General features: G+C 47.1%; 1 protein-coding gene across 1 annotated transcript in view; it reads right to left on the bottom strand.

Moving 5' to 3' along the window:
* EFNB2 (ephrin B2) overlaps nt 1-16,156 on the bottom strand; it is a 49,704-nt gene that overhangs the window by 22,469 nt on the left and 11,079 nt on the right. Inside the window, exon 2 of the mRNA XM_027557943.1 lies at nt 1,047-1,330. Within this exon, the coding sequence (XP_027413744.1) occupies nt 1,047-1,330 (284 nt within the window). The remainder of the gene's footprint in view (nt 1-1,046; nt 1,331-16,156) is intronic.

Consider the following 16,156-nt stretch of genomic DNA (forward strand, 5'->3'; position numbering starts at 1 on the left):
TCACGGCAAAGGACAAGGATTAGACGGTTATGACCGTCTTTGTTTTAATTACTAATGACTGTAATAAAAAAACAGAAAACAATACATTATTGAGTACTTCATATGTAGTCAATGAATTGTTGATTTTACAGTTTCTCAAGAGCAGCCAAGAGAGTTTCAGTCTGATCCCCCAGAGACGGTCTCCCAGCAGGCAGCAGCTCAGCGCCCCTGACAAAGTGGAGCCCAGCATGACGACTGAGTGGAGACTCCCAAAGAAACCGAGGAAAACGGCTGTGCTGCTTGCCTGATGTGTCAGCTGTCCTGGGCACCCAGACTGGGCGCTGACATACCCCGGGCCTGGAACAACCTAACTCCTGTACCTACTAGGCACAGCCTGCCTCACTGGATTTCACAGCCTCAGGAGTGAACAGCAGGAGCTCAGATAGACCCCAAGAGGTACACAGGATGTGTCAAATTAATTATATGGGGAGAAAAAAAAGAAATTCATTGAACAAACCTAACTTTATTCTTATTCTTCCAAAGCCGGTTTCAGCCTGCCCATGTATGACAGTGGTTGCCTGGAGCGCCCATCCTTTGACCTGCACGCTCCCTGAGGAATGGATACCATTTTATCATCTTGCTCACTGCTGAAGCCTTAGCACTGATGCACAGTTTCTGGCACAGAGTAAACACGAAATGAATGGATGGATGGATGGATGGATGAAGATAAAAGTCATCGCACAAGATTCACCTATCAAAATCTCACCAATGTTTCTTAAAAATGGTTTTGTCAGTAGAGATGCTGAGTATATTCAAATATATCCACTTATTTCAATGCTACAAAAATTCTAGGAGGCTCTTTCTCTTTAGGTATTTATATTAATGCGTATTACTAGTACAGGGTCCTTCATTCAATTAAGGCTTCTTTTAAAAAAAATGAACAATTTTCAGCAAAGATTCCCACCAAATTATTTGCCACAGTAATAATTTTAAGGAAACAAAAATGGATACAAACCTATTTAGCTTATCCTAATTTCTATAAAATAAATGAATAGAATTATACTTACATATAATGTAATAATCTCTGTTCTTCTGAAATTCTAGACCCCAGAGGTTAGGGCTGAATTCTTGGAACTTGATAGTGAACTTTACATCTTGATCTGGTCTGGCACAGTTGAGAAGAGGGGTATTTTCCTTCTTAATAGTGCATCTGTCTGCTTGGTCTTTGTCCACCATATAAACTTTATAATATTCATACTGGCCAACAGTTTTAGAGTCCACCTTGGGGCAAATAATATCCAATTTGTCTCCTATCTGTGGGTATAGTACCAGTCCTTGTCCAGGTAGAAATCTACAAGCATAAAAGAAAAGGTACCATTGAGTTTATTTTAAAAAATTAACCGTGTTAATGATAATGACAGTATAGTCAGACAACATCAAGAATTCCAAACTGCAATTTCATAGTTCCACACTTTTATTGATCAACAGTATCTGAGTTCACTTTGCCGACAAAAGTCTGTATAGTCAAAGCTATAGCTTTTCCAGTAGTCATGTTCGGATGTGAGAGTTGGACCATAAAGAAGACTGAGTGATGAAGAACTGATGCTTTCAAACTGTGCTGCTGGAGAAGGCTCTTGAGACTCCTTTGGACAGCAAGGAGATCCAACCAGTCCATCCTAAAGGAAATCAACCCTGAATATCATTGGAAAGACTGATGCTGAAGCTCCAATACTTAGGCCACCTGATGCAGAGAGCAGACTCATTGTAAAAGACCCTGATGCTGGGGAAGATTGAGGGTAGGAGAAGAAGGGGATGACAGAGGATGAGATGGTTGGATGGCATCAGTGGCTCAATGGACGTGAGTTTGAGTACAACTCCAGGAGAGGGTGATGGACACGGAGGCCTGGCGTGCACAGAGAGTGGGACACCACTGAGCGACAACTGCCTGAGTTCAGATCAGCAGGGGATGCATGTATTTAGGAACTAAGCTTTAAAGAAAAAAGAAAGAAACAGAAAGAAACCACACGCTTATCTTTGCGCAGTAGGATCAAGTCGCCCTGCTGATAGTCCTTTCCCACCCCCTCACTTGTAACATCTCAGTGCTCCTTTGTGTGGCTTCACAATGCCTTTTCCTTGATGGTGAGTCAGACCTTCCCACTTGTTTGTTATTTTTTAACCATTGGCAGCCTCCGTTTATTGGGCACGCCACAGAAAGACGCCTCAATTCCAGGGGATGGTGGATGCAACTAAGACTTTGTTGTCCTGCTAGCTTCCATTTGCTGTTGATGCTAATTAACAGACAAGTTTCATCAAGAATGTTTCAAATTACTTATCATAATTAGTCAGTCACTGATCAAACAATGGCTCCTTTATTACCCTGAACAAAAGGAACGTCTTACAAACCCATAAAAAGTTAACCAGAAATAATTAGTTGGAGGATTGATTCAGCTGCAAGATGAAAAGTCCCCAGCTCAGGAGGACAGCGTCTACCGTCCTGGCCCCACAAACCATTTTCCCCCTCCCTTGAGACATATTTGCTTCAATTAATTCTTAGGTGCAGATCTTTAGAACCCAAACTCCTGATACACTATCCCCACGATGCTTACCGCTAACAGCCTCCCTCCTCCCCATTCTTTCTTCCCAGCCCTGCTGCTGAAAGGTCTTTCCTATCAGGGAGCTCCTCTGAGAACCTGAAACAAGGGCTTCTCAGTGAACATCCTTCTACAAGTGCTAACATTAAAAACACACTTAGGAAGCCCATCTCATTCCTTTCAAGGAAACCAAGCCTGCAGGCTCATTCAAGTATTAAAGTCTGAGAACAAAGCGTCATGTCTGATGCAACGTTTACTGAACCAGGGAAGGCCACCAGCCATGACCATGAATGGGACGTAATTCACTGAGAAAGAGAGAAAGAAACCAGGGGGAATGGGGCGTCCCCAGTTTCAAACCGATACTGAAGGAACAGATGATGATGTGTGCTAATGAGCGGTATGAGTTTTTCTGAAACGTGCACGAGGTTGTTTATAGCGCATCACAGAACAAAAACTAGATAGCAGAACTAGATAGCAGATTTATGTGAAAAATCAATATTCCTGTGTCAGAAAAAAAAAAAAAAAAGGCAAGTTGCACACGATGGCTTGTCACTTTTCCCCAGGATGTGCCTTTCTACAATCCCAAAGAGAGGGTGGCCCCCTTTCTTTCTTATATTGTCTTAACTGAGATTTCTAAAGCAGGGATACATGACACTTTTTTTAAGTTAGGAAAGAAAGAACAGTGGATGAGAACCACCTGACAAAAATCTTTCCTTGAAGCAGAACTCAGAATGAATGACAAGTCTCAGACAACCATGCTGTGCACCCTTGAAGAATTCTCTAGAACTGTTGCAAATGTAGAGCACCACTGCGTAGGAGCTTCTTGGGGAACCTCTGGGCCATTTCTGCAGTTTTCTGGAAAGCTGCTTGGAAAACTGGACTCCAGAGGACAGCAGGCCTCCGGCGCTCTCTCTCCACCCCGAGGGTCAGTGGTCCCTGTCTTTTCTGTGGCTAAAACCCGGCTCTGGCTTCTGGTGGACAGACTGAAGGGCAGAATCTGAACGTCTGAGGCTTTTTTAGTCTTTTCTAAGTGATGCTGCCGCGGTTGGGAAGCGGGGGCAGGGAGACTGACAGTCCATACAGATGAGATACAGCGAGTGTTAATGCTGCTCACCTTCCGACACATCATTTTCCTCATGTCTTATCCCTGGACCTTCTTAGGAAATCTTCACTGCATCTGAGAACCAAGGGGGGGGACTCCTGCCTGGGGTTTCCCACCCCTCTCCAAACACCTTCTCCCCTAAACGTGCTCCGAGAGCAGCCGGCACACCGTGGGCACCTGTGTTAGCTGGAGTGAAATCTGTAGCCTGGATGCCCAGACCTGCCTCCTTTCAGCTCTGACCTCCACGCTGAGCGACCTTCACCCTGGACCACCAGGCTCCGGACCTCAGGATCCTGAGACAGACAGACCCATGCTCTTGCCCATCCACTCAGTTCCTTTAAGACATCAGGCCCATCCCCACCCGAAAGCCATGTATCATCTCTGCACATCTCCACGCTCTCCCACATCACGCCTACGTCTCAGGTTTGGCTCACCATGCTCTTTCTTCATTCAAGATGCTACCCAGATCCTGTTTCCCTCACGAAGATTTTTTTTTCCTGTATAACCAAAGACTCGCTGGTGGTTCCCTCTCCGCCCCCGTGAGCCCCTCCTCGTGACTCTCTCTTCACTCACCAAATCCAAGTTCCAGTTTCTGCTGGAGCTGAGGGGTGAAGTCAAGAACAGAGGACACATGAACTGGTTTAGCTACAAGCATCTCCATGTTTCAGACCAGATTCTCAGGAGGTACTGATTATATTGGCTAAGTCGCTTTAGTCGTGTCCGACTCTTTGTGATCCCATGTAGCCCGCCAGGCTCCTCTGTCCATGGGATTCTCTGGGCAAGAATACTGGAGTGGGTTGCCTTTTCCTTCTCCAGGGCATCTTCCTGACCCAGGGATCAAATCCTCATCTCTCACGTCTCCTGCATTGGCAGGCTGGTAATGGTCAATGACAGGGGAGCCATGTCTGGGGAGGAGTTAACCCAGGGGATGCTTTTTGAGAGGGAGGAATCTCAATTGCAATAAGCATATTGGATGCACTTACAAAAAGTAAATCCTGATGAAACCCACTATTCCTAATGCTTGCAAAAGCATCAATTCACTTTTCAGAAGGCATTGTGGCAGAAAGTCAGGCAAGGATTTGCTCCTTCACTCTGAAAACTGGTTTCAAGGGTTCCTAAAAAAAATTATTCCTTCTTTAAATCCATACAACAGGACCCGACACTTGAGCACTTTAGAGGTTGATTTTTTTTTACCTACCCTGCTTATTTAACTTATATGCAGAGTACATCATGAGAAACGCTGGGCTGGAAGAAGCACAAGCCGGAATCAAGCTTGCAGGGAGAAATATCAATCACCTCAGATATGCAGATGACACCACCCTTATGGCAGAAAGTGAAGAAGAACTAAAAAGCCTCTTGATGAAAGTAAAAGAGGAGAGTGAAAAAGTTGGCTTAAAGCTCAACATTCGGAAAACGAAGATCATGGCATCTGGTCCCATCACTTCATGGGAAATGATGGGGAAACAGTGGAAACAGGGTCAGACTTTATTTCTGGGGGCTCCAAAATCACGGCAGATGGTGACTGCAGCCATGAAATTAAAAGACGCTTACTCCTTGGAAGGAGGATTATGACCTACCTAGATAGCATATTCAAAAGCAGAGACATTACTTTGCCAAAAAAGGTCCGTCTAGTCAAGGCTGTGGTTTTTCCTGTGGTCATGTATGGATGTGAGAGTTGGACTGTGAAGAAGGCTGAGTGCTGAAGAATTGATGCTTTTGAACTGTGGTGTTGGAGAAGACTCTTGAGAGTCCCTTGGACTGCAAGGAGATCCAACCAGTCCATTCTGAAGGAGATCAGCCCTGGGATTTCTCTGGAGGGAATGATGCTGAAGCTGAAACTCCAGTACTTTGGCCACCTCATGCGAATAGTTGACTCATTGGAAAAGACTCTGATGCTGGGAGGGATTGGGGGCAAGAGGAGAAGGGGACGACAGAGGACGAGATGGCTGGATGGCATCACCAACTCGATGGACATGAGTCTGAGTGAACTCCAGGAGCTGGTGATGGACAGGGAGGCCTGGCGTGCTGCGATTCATGGGGTAGCAAGGAGTCGGACGTGACTGAGCGACTGAACTGACTGACTGACTATACAGTTATATAGAACAGATATACCAGCGCTCAGCACACTCATTTCTTTAATTGATGAGCGATTATGGTTTCTCAGTGGACAAATGATTTGGGCTGAATTTCCTGCACACGTTACCACTAAGTGCATTAAGCCCAGAAATTCCTTTGCCTCCCAGGGGACTTCACGGTTGTTGTTTTTTAATTGAGATATAGTTGATTTATGATATTATATTACTTCCAGGTGCAACTACCTTGTGATTCAAAACGTGCATGGTTCTCCTCCATTTACAATTATTATGAAATATTGATTACAGTCCTGTGCTGTACAATGTACCCCTGTAGCTTATTTATTTTATACACAGTGGCTTGTGGCTCTTAATTCTCTGCCCCTCCCACCTTCCTCTGCCTGCCCCCCTCAATTAATAACCACTGGTTTGTTCTCCATATCTGTAAACTTTTCTTTTTGGTTACAATCACTAGTTTGGTTTTTAGATTCCACACGTAAGGGATCACAAACTGTACCTGTCTCCGGCTCACTTACTAAGCAGGCAGGATGCCCTTCAGGTCTATCCAAGCACCTTCACTGTCTCTAAGGCAACAGGGAGCAAGCAGAGTCAAGTGAGGGTAACGACCGAGACGCCTGCATCTCCATCAGAGACGCTATGATGACAGAAAGTAGGACCCGGATGTCAGGACTTTACAATCCGGCTTCCTGAGGGCAGGCAGCTCCCAGGTGTGGCTGACAACACAGAGCATCCAAGTGCTAACATCTGGTAGATGCTTAAAGAACCAGCGGCAGCTAAGACACACACAATAAATTTAAGTCAAATCTAGTGCCATGAACTAGCTGCAGATGGCAGGCACGGAAGGGATTCTGAAGAAAGGAGGAGCTGGAGCTGGGATGGGGCTGGGGGAGGTGGGCGGGAGGGTGGTGGTGCTGAGAACCGAGCGGAACCACCCCAGCAGGTTGCGTCTCTGGACACTCAGGGGCGCTGCAGGTGGAGTTCTGGATTCGTTCTCCCCAGAGTCATGGGTATCGGCAGTTTCCTGCAACCCTTCCCTGGTTACAATGCAAAGCCGTGCGCCACCCCCAGAAGCGAGGCTGCTTTTGAGCACTGACTCTTCCGTAAGTGAGCACTGATCACAGCACCCTCCACCACGGTCTCCATTCAGTCCCCGCACACGGACCTGACACAGACCAGATGAGGACACGCGTGCCGCACTCGAGATGTGACAGGAAAAGCCCCCGCCCTGCACACTTCTCAGCTCTGCCTGCACTGCCTTAAAGCGTAAATCAGGTTTGGGGAAATGCAGCTTTCTCTCAATTGAGCTTTTCATAGAAAAAACACAGATAAAGGCAAATCAAGAGAAAGAAAGTCAATCCACGTGCATGCCTCTGCCCAGGCGTCAGAGACCAGGGTCCGTAGCAGACTGATGGATCCACCTTCGTGTCCATCTCAAGCTGTGTCCAGGGAGCCAAGGACCAAAGGGTGAGGGGGAAAACGGACCAGACGTGCAACTTGTGTTTTCAGTGTAATGTTACAGAGCGATCTGGACAGTTGGTGAGAATCGCAGAATGTGTGTGGGAAGAAAACGGCGTGGATGTCCTGATAGTATCATTCCCGAGTGGAAAACAACGTGTCCCCTGGGTTAAAGCCCAGGCAGTGACCATAGAGTTCTGTTTTTGAAGCCAGGTCACTTATATTTGCATTTTATCACCTCAAGATTGCTCAGAAATGTTAACAAGTCAGACCACACAGAACATCTGTGCCCTGAACATTTGGTAATAGTAAGACACTTGTCTTATTGTTGACTTGGGAATTTTTTTTTTTTTAAAGAATTATTAGGGTGGGGACAACTGGCTAATTTTAAATTACTACACTGACTCTGCCTGTTGTTTAGTTGTTAAGTCGTGTCTGACTCTTTCATGACCCCATGGACTGCAGCCTGCCAGGCTCCTCTGTTCATGGGACTTCCCAGACAGGAATACTGGACTGAGCTGCCTTTTCCTTCTCTGGGGATCTTCCTGACCTGGGAATCTTCCCTACTAAGGGACTGAACCCTCATCTCCTGCATTGGTCGGCAGATTCATTACCACCAAGCTGCCAGGGAAGCCTAGTGACCCTACCTAGTGAATATCAAGCGCAGATTTCCTTCTGTGTGATGAGATCATGTCCATTTCTATAGCCAAAGAAGCCCAGGGGAAAATCCACACGTTTGTAACCCATGCCACAGAGCTGAGGTTGTCGTTGTTCAACCACATCCAAAAAGGAAAAAAAAAAAAGTGGTTAGGGGTCTTCGTCAATAATATCTACTGGCTTTTGATGGAAAACAAAGAACAAAAAGACTCACACTGTCTCATGTCCTACATAGGAGAGCAGACACAGTGGGTCAGACCCCCTTCGGGGCCAGGGGCTCAGAGTCAGGGCAAGTTACCCTGCTGCCCTCCTGGGAGGGGGAGGCCCGTCTTCCCACCCATCGGGGGGCTCACGGTCAGGATGGCTGCCCAGAGTGTTGGGGCTGTGGTTCTGGGTCTCTCCCTGGAGGGCTTCCGTGGGAAGGCATAGGAGTGGGGTGAGCCGAGCAGAAACGGGGAACTCCTATGGTTTTTCAGTTTTTCCCAATGAATCACTCCCAAGCAAGACAATAAGATATGGTGACTCTGAGCCAAACCCAGGGACAGTATAATGTGGAACAAATGGAAACTCTGAGTAGGGTTTCTGACGTTTCCCTGCCTGAAATTTATTGTGATGATGATTATTTTGGTCGCGCCACACAAGTTGTGGGGTCCAAGCTCCCCAACCAGGGATGGAACCTGTCCCCGCTGCTGTGGAAGCACAATCTTAACCACTGGACCGCCCGGAAAGTCCCTGATGAAATGCTTTCCTAGTAGGATCTGTTTTTATCTTCTGATTACCTATCAACCTGAATCCAAGTTTTTAAAAGTTATTCACCAAACTAGACTCTTAACACTTCCACGGGGAATACTCTGAATCAATCTAATAACCTAAATTAGACTTTAATGTTTAATAATCTAAATTAGATCTCTAATAATCTCAATTAGATATTTCAACTCCATATTCATCACTGTGGAAACTTTTAAAATAATGCAACCATTATGTGACACAACATTTTTTTTTTAATTTATTTTATGGGAGTAGAGCTGATTAGCATGTGTTGATTTCTGCTGTGCCCTCCTTCCCAGGTGGCTCAGCGGTAAAGAATCCACCCGCAGTGCAGGGAACACAAGTTTGATCCCTGTGTTGGGAAGATTCCCCTGGAGAAGGAAATGGCAACTGACTCCAGTATTCTTGCCTGGAGAACCCCATGACAGGCTACAATCCGTGGGGTTGGGAAGAGTCAGACAGACATCTAATCAACAATTCCTGCTGTGCAGCACAGGACTCAGTGATACATACACAGTACATTCTTTTTCATATTTTTTCCATAAGGTTTGTCATAGGATATTGAATTTAGTTCCCTGGTGACACAAATTTCCTTAATGCTTTAATCCACACTAGGATCCCATGCTTGTTTAAAAACCTGGCATAATGCAGTTAAAGCCGAAACTTTCCACTTAGAGGAGTTTAGGGGTCATGACAGATCTGAGTATCACACGTTACCTTCTCCAGTCTGGACCCTTCTGTCGACTAGCATCGCACGCCCAGGTTTCACAGGTACATCAGATGGGGCAATGGCTGCCTGCCTGCCTTCCGAACGAGGCCCGACGGAACAGTGAGGTCCACAGGAGCCAGGAGCTGAGATGCCCAGGGCTGGCTGGTCACGGGCCCACAGTTATTCTCCCCACCCCCTCACGGACACCCCGTTTTCCTTGCTTCTCTTTTCTCCCTTTCCCACTCCTCCATTCATGCCTCCATCATAACATACGCCCCTCAGGACAAACGTGCAAGGACTTCTCACACTTTTCTCTGAGGTTGCCAAAAATACGTAGGTTGAACCTAGAAGGACAGCCAAATCACTGTGGCCCCTTGATGCTCCAAGAGTCTGAAAATACTTGAAATAAGGAGCCCTTGCTCTCCTGAAGGCAACAGCACGTCCAGGTAGATGACTGGAGAACACAGGGAACTGCCATAGTAATAAGGGCAAATTGATACACTGCTGCCAAATGCAAAAACGTCCCGCTGACCCAGAGCAGGAGAGACGGGAATGAAAGGATGCAGACAAGAATGACCAGCTTCTGGGTCCAAACAAATAACCGGGCCAGGCAAACGCCCTCCAGACAGGCATGACCACCGAGCTTCTTGTTTTAAAGTGTGTCAGCTCCGACTTGGAGTCCTCTCTGGGTACTGTGGTACACACACAATTTCAGCATCTCTCTGAGTATCTAATATTTCCACGTACTTGTGGCAGGTATCGTCCGGCTGAGAACAGGAGCACGTCACTCATATAACAGGACCCATGCAAACCCTGCCGCTGTGCAAACTGGGAGAAAGGAACCAACAGGTGACACTCTTCTGCCTCTGAACAAAACGCCGAGCGAATGCAGTTTCCGTGTCTGAGTGAATAGACCTGACTTTGGCACGCGTGTCTGTCAGTCACTCGGTCGTGTCTGACTCTTCACGACCCCGTGGACTGTAGCCCACCAGGCTCCTCTGTGCATGGGATTCTCCAGGCCAAGAATACCGGAGTAGGTTGCCATGCTCTCCTCCAGGGGACTTTCCAGGAGACTGCAGGGATCCAACCCAGGTCTCCTGCAGTGCGGGTAGATTCTTCACCGCCTGAGCCACCTGGAAGCCCATGTGTATGGCTGATTTTATTTTTCCTTTCGTTTCAGAATTACATCATTAGATGCCCATGTGCACACTGCCATATTCCAAACGGAGAGCCAACAAGGACCTACTGTAGAGCACAGGGAACTCTGCTCAATGTCATGGGCCAGCCTGGGTGGGAGGGCAGTCTGGGGGAGAATGGATACATGTATTTAATATATGTATGGCTCAGTCCCTTCACTGTTCACCTAACACCATCACAACGGTGTTGTTAATTGGGGTATACCCCAACACAAAATAAAAAGATTCGAAAAACATTACGTCATTAGAGTTTATGATTATTTAAGTAAATGGCTAAGTTCAGTTGAAAATACACACACATATGCATACACAGAGCGTGTTGCTCTGCTCATTTCGCTGACCAGACAGAAAACACAGACGCCGATGGTCAAACGCAGGGCCTTTATCTGAGGCTGCTTTGAGCTACTGGATGGTGGACTTGGGGTGACTGTCAGCTTTCTGCGTTTTTTTCAGAATTCTCTGCGATAAACATCAAATGCCTTTGTAATCTGATTAGAACATTATGCGTCAAGGTCCAGTTTGAAAAACAAACTACTACATTCTGGAGCAGTCTTTCAGGATTCCAGTCTAAAATAAGATTTTCAAGGCCTGTAGACTTTTACACTTTTGGGGGATGCATTTCCTGAGAACGCAACTAAATAAAATTATCGTTCTCTGAACTGCAGTCTATTTAACGAAGCAGTTCTTGAATCTACAAAAGCTGTATGTGGTCACATACAAGTAGTTTATTCAAAAAGATGAAAACTATGGGATACAGTTTCTGCTTAATCATTCAACTGCACAGATCTGGGAGTTGGCTAACATTTCAGGCACGCTTGAGTCCCAGCTTTAGGAACAAGTTTTTATTACCCTAACAGTTGGCACACCCCAAATCATACCACAGAATAGGCTCATTCACAAGCCAGAGTACACTTAAGTACACTCTGAGTTTACCATGTTTTGGAAAACATGCATTTTCCCCAGAAAATGCTTTTATTTTTAATTAAATGTCAGAGGCTGCAGGAAGAAGAGCAGTTGGTGTGTAAACCGCTGTCTCTGAAATTCTGAATGAGGACAAGCCCGCTACTGCTCTGCTCGCCATGGCACACCTTCCTAACTCCCTCCTGAAAACGACGGACTCGGTGCTAGAGATGAGCCCAGATCCTTAACCCTGTGACCTCCCCACGCATTTGGGGCTTTGAAGGGGTGGAGCTAAAACAGCATTAACACAGCACCCCGAGATTCATTCCAGAGATGCTCAGTGCACTTGGGAACAAAAAACCCCCCTCCCCCCAAAATGACTTAAGCTCATGAGTGTGTGAATTTGATGGCACATTTCATAAACAGGCAGGACTTTCAGGCTTGCCTTACTTCCGTTTAATGCTAGATTGCTGCTACGGCTTAATACGATCAACTCCAAACGCCCCTAACAGAAGAGCTTGTCTTCAATGAATAAAAGCAGGGCCCAAGAAAGACTTAGGCAATACCGACCGTAAGAAAGACTCAGGGAAAACGTTGTGCTGCTTTTGTGGACAGCACTTCACTGCCCCCTCTTGTACTCTAATATCAGAACAAGTGTCTGCACACTTACTCTGAAACCAGAGAGATAGTGGGGTGTCTCTATAGGGTGTCAGGCCGATACAGAATTAGGTTACCAGACCCCACCTCGGAGGAACAAGTAATTACCTTAAAACTTCAAGTAAACGCACCACTCACTGTCTTCTCAGTGGCTTGAAAGCTCTAAGAAATAAGGTAGTCACTGGAGGCTTTAGTTGGCATTTGCAGCTTTTGATTCCAATGTGCACGGTGCTGGGACAATTGTCTGTTTTCACAGGTGTCCCTTCTTTCACACTTTTCTAGAAACAAATATCATCTGCAACATGAAACTGATTCATTCAAGGAAAAGAAAAGGTGTATAAAAGCTGGCTCTACAATTTGGACCATCACAGCAGTCTTAATCCAAGAGCTGGTGGGGGTGGGGAGGGGGTGGGGGTGGAGAGTACGTCTCAAACTTCACACCAGGACAGGCAGCATCTTCTCAAGGAAAGGAAAGATGAGAAGCACTGAAATTCACACGGGCGGTGAGCACAGGTGCCCGATCCAGTTCTGCAACTCTCCAAGGGGAGGCGGACTCCTCCTCTACGCAGGCACTCGAAAGAACTGTAGACTGCGGTGACTGAAGCAAAGTTTTATTTAAGTCCTGATCTGCAAGGACGCAACTCCGGGCCCCCATTCTTGGCCCAATGACCTCAACCTGCATTTGGCAGTATGTGTGTGCAGGGCGGTGTATCCTTTCATTTCAACTTAATCCATTTCCCTCTGTCATTCTACAATTACCGTACAAGTCAAAATAATATCAAATTTCACAGCCTCCAAGGCTGCACAATGGGGCGAAAACTGACTCCCTTTGATGTTACTCTTGTTTGTTATCTGTGATATAAGGCTCAGAACACTGGTGGCTTAAAGTGAATTTCAGTCTCCAGTGCTCGAAGACATGATGCTCAAGCTTTAAATTTTATTTTCAGAAAATAACACAAGTAGGTATTTAATTTTTTGATCCCTACCACAATTTTCTCCATAACAAAACCCTCCAATTCACAGAAGGCTAGCCTTTAACGAGCCGAGGTTGGACTAGATACATATTTAGTGGTTAAGTTAGAATTTAAGAGTGGGAAGGGCAGAGGTCATGGGTTCCTTTTCTCAGGTTCACAGAGGCTAGTTAATCTCCAGCATGGAATTAAAAACAAAAATCAACCACTGGGCTCAAAACACACACCAAAAATTCAAGGTCTGTCTTTATGGAAGTGACCCAAACATCTCCTTCAAAACTTTCCAAAAAAAAAATCATGCCATGAATTTTGTAGCTAAAGGGTTGGGGGTTGGGGGGTGAGGCAGGGAGGGCTGGAAATGCTGGGATGTGCCTGGGAAAGCGGCTGGTGGAGGGGAGGGTGAATCACCCAGGCCAACCTCTGTCGGGCTGGCCCGACCACGCGGCCCCATTATCGAAACAAGAATTTCGTAACCCTCGCAGGCGGGAGCTGGTGCAAGCAGGCTTCTTCCCAAGTGTAATTTGTTTGCGCCTGTACGGTCTTGCTCCAAAGCATGCTCTTAGCAAGAGTCTATAAAGGAAGGTGGGACTCTCTCTATTCACAGCTGAGGGCCCAGAAAGAAAACCCAGAAAACCAGCTTTCCTGCAGAAAGCCATTCGAAGGGCATTTCCAGCCAGGTCTCTGCTGTTTCAGATCGAAGTACGGACCCCCTGTGCTCGGCTACCTGAGTGGGAACACCACAGGGAGGAAAAGCAGAAGGACACTGTCCAGAAACGGGCTGGCATCTTAAGGAGATGGACCTGGGATCTCCGCGCAGCACCACCATCGAGGGCCCTTGAGCATCCCTTTCGTTTCCATAAACACACCTTTTAATTTCTAACAATTGTGCCCAATGAGAGAGACCATCCAGCCACATTTTATGCTTGAACGAAACCTCTCCCCTTTGGTGGGGAAAACAGACTTGAAAGAAAGGACATGCCATGGGGGTGGGACGCCGGCTCTCCAGGCTGGAGTGTGACCCTAGGACTGTTCAGCACTGGACCCTGGGGCTCCCAGCCCAGTTTGCCCCCCTGTCAAGTGTGGGCTCAGTGAGTGTCTGTGTAATAGTAGAAAGAGCATTTTCCGAAGTAAGGTTTAAGAAAGAGGCGAGATTCCCGGTCTCTCTTGCCATGAGCAGAGAATCCCCTTGCCAGGCAAGCATCAGCTACCAACACAATTTAGAAGGCTGCCCGCCAGCCCTTCACAGCCACCTACGCGGTTGCCTTCTGGAGGCTTCCTCCTTCCTCACTCCAGAGAGGGTCAGGGACAGGTCTGCTGTGGGCAGGTGATGCTGACCATTCTCCTGCACCTCCCCGGGCTGGGCCACAACCCAGGGAGCAGGAGCAGAAGACAGGAAGAGAAAGCAAGCAGTTCCTGAAGTCAGGTCTGCGCCATGATCATCAGAAAGGAGGAAAACCAGACTGGGTGATGGATTCCCTTGCAGATCACCCCCAAGGTGTGTACACTAGGGAGAAAAATGTGGATGGCATGCCGCCGTAACTTTGTGGACCACATATTTCCTGCTCGGTCGCCACCAGCAGCCTGGGATGAGCTGGACCTAAAAACAAACACGATGGGAGTTCACCACCCTGAGTCACCCAGGCTGCTACTGAACTCCAGGAGGGGAACTGGACCATGATGAGATAAGAGGAGGCCCTGACTTGGGCAGGAATGAGGGCTGGAGGTGTGAGAGTCCCTTATCAAGTCCCCAACCCACGCCAGGGCTGCAGGTGAGCAGACCCTGAGCCCTGAGGGGATGCAACGGGGTTGGGGAGGATCTGCTTGGGAGTCAAGAGCATCCCAGGCCCACTGATCCTCCCCGCCTCGCTTCCTGAAACAAACTGCTCCAAACTCGCCGAACATCAAAAGCCAGATGGGCTACACTGAATGAATCCACAGGCAGGAAGCCAGAAGCCCAGTTTGCTGTAGAAATAGGCCTGGACTTGATTTGAGTCTTCTCAGCTCTGACAAGATGGAAGCTGGCTCAGATCCCAAAATCCAAAATAAAATGGCATTTAATTGTGACTAGACTCTAAAAAAGATGTCATCCTATCTCCTTAGCTTGACACGTGTACAGCATTGAACCCCACGGAACTGTCCACGAAAACCTGACCTTGTCTTCTCCCAGCAAAGAGACGATCAAATGCTCCCATTTTTAAAAGGAAAATGTTAATAGTCAGAGGAGTAATACTCAATAAATGCATTATTAATATGATGGACTTTTGTAACTGTCTAGCTTCCATTGGGTAAAACCTTGTTATCAAAGATTTAAAGGATCCATTTAGAATCACATGTCCATCACAGGAAAGACCATAAATCAAGATGGACAGGCGAGGAGTGATACCCCAAACCTCCTTTCAACCCACCTTGTGGGTACTGCTTTGAGCACACGTAGGCTTCACTGGGTTATGTGATTTCTAACCACTCCATGCAACAGCCTGAAAAAGAGAGCTGGAGACTTTAGAGGAAGGATCCTGGAGTCAGAACACTCAGGTTCAAATACAGACTGTAGCACCTATGAGCTGCATGAGTTGAGGCAAGATGAGGAGCTACTCTCCGCCTTGGTTTCCCCATTGCTGTCACGGGGGTCATGACAGTTCCTCCCTCAAGTGGTCATTATGAAGTCTGAATGAGTCAGTATTTGTGGGCAGTTAGAATAGTCACAGCCCCCAGCGTGTGCTGCAGGCAACTGTCGTTCAATGAAACAGACTGTGCCCACCAGGTGAGGAGGCTGCTAAATAAGCAACAGCATGGCACTGAATGCCGAAAGGCTACCCGGCTGTCTTCGAGTATTCATTCAACAACCCAATGGCTTCCCGCGCCCTGCCCATAAAGGGGGCTCGCCCAGGATCCAGCCCTTCCCCAGCCCTGGTGGAGAAGCTGAGTGAATTCAGGGTTATGAATGTTACAACACAGCACCAGGGCAGGAAGCAGAGGAGAGAGCATCCAATTTGGTAACAGAAGGGAGCTAAAAAGGTGCTTCCCGTAGCAGCGAAGCATGCGAGATGAGTGGAACACAGGCGGCTAAACAGGGACTTT

This window comes from Bos indicus x Bos taurus, chromosome 12 (genome assembly GCF_003369695.1).
Source record: "Bos indicus x Bos taurus breed Angus x Brahman F1 hybrid chromosome 12, Bos_hybrid_MaternalHap_v2.0, whole genome shotgun sequence".
Classification (NCBI taxonomy): Eukaryota; Metazoa; Chordata; class Mammalia; order Artiodactyla; family Bovidae; genus Bos; species Bos indicus x Bos taurus.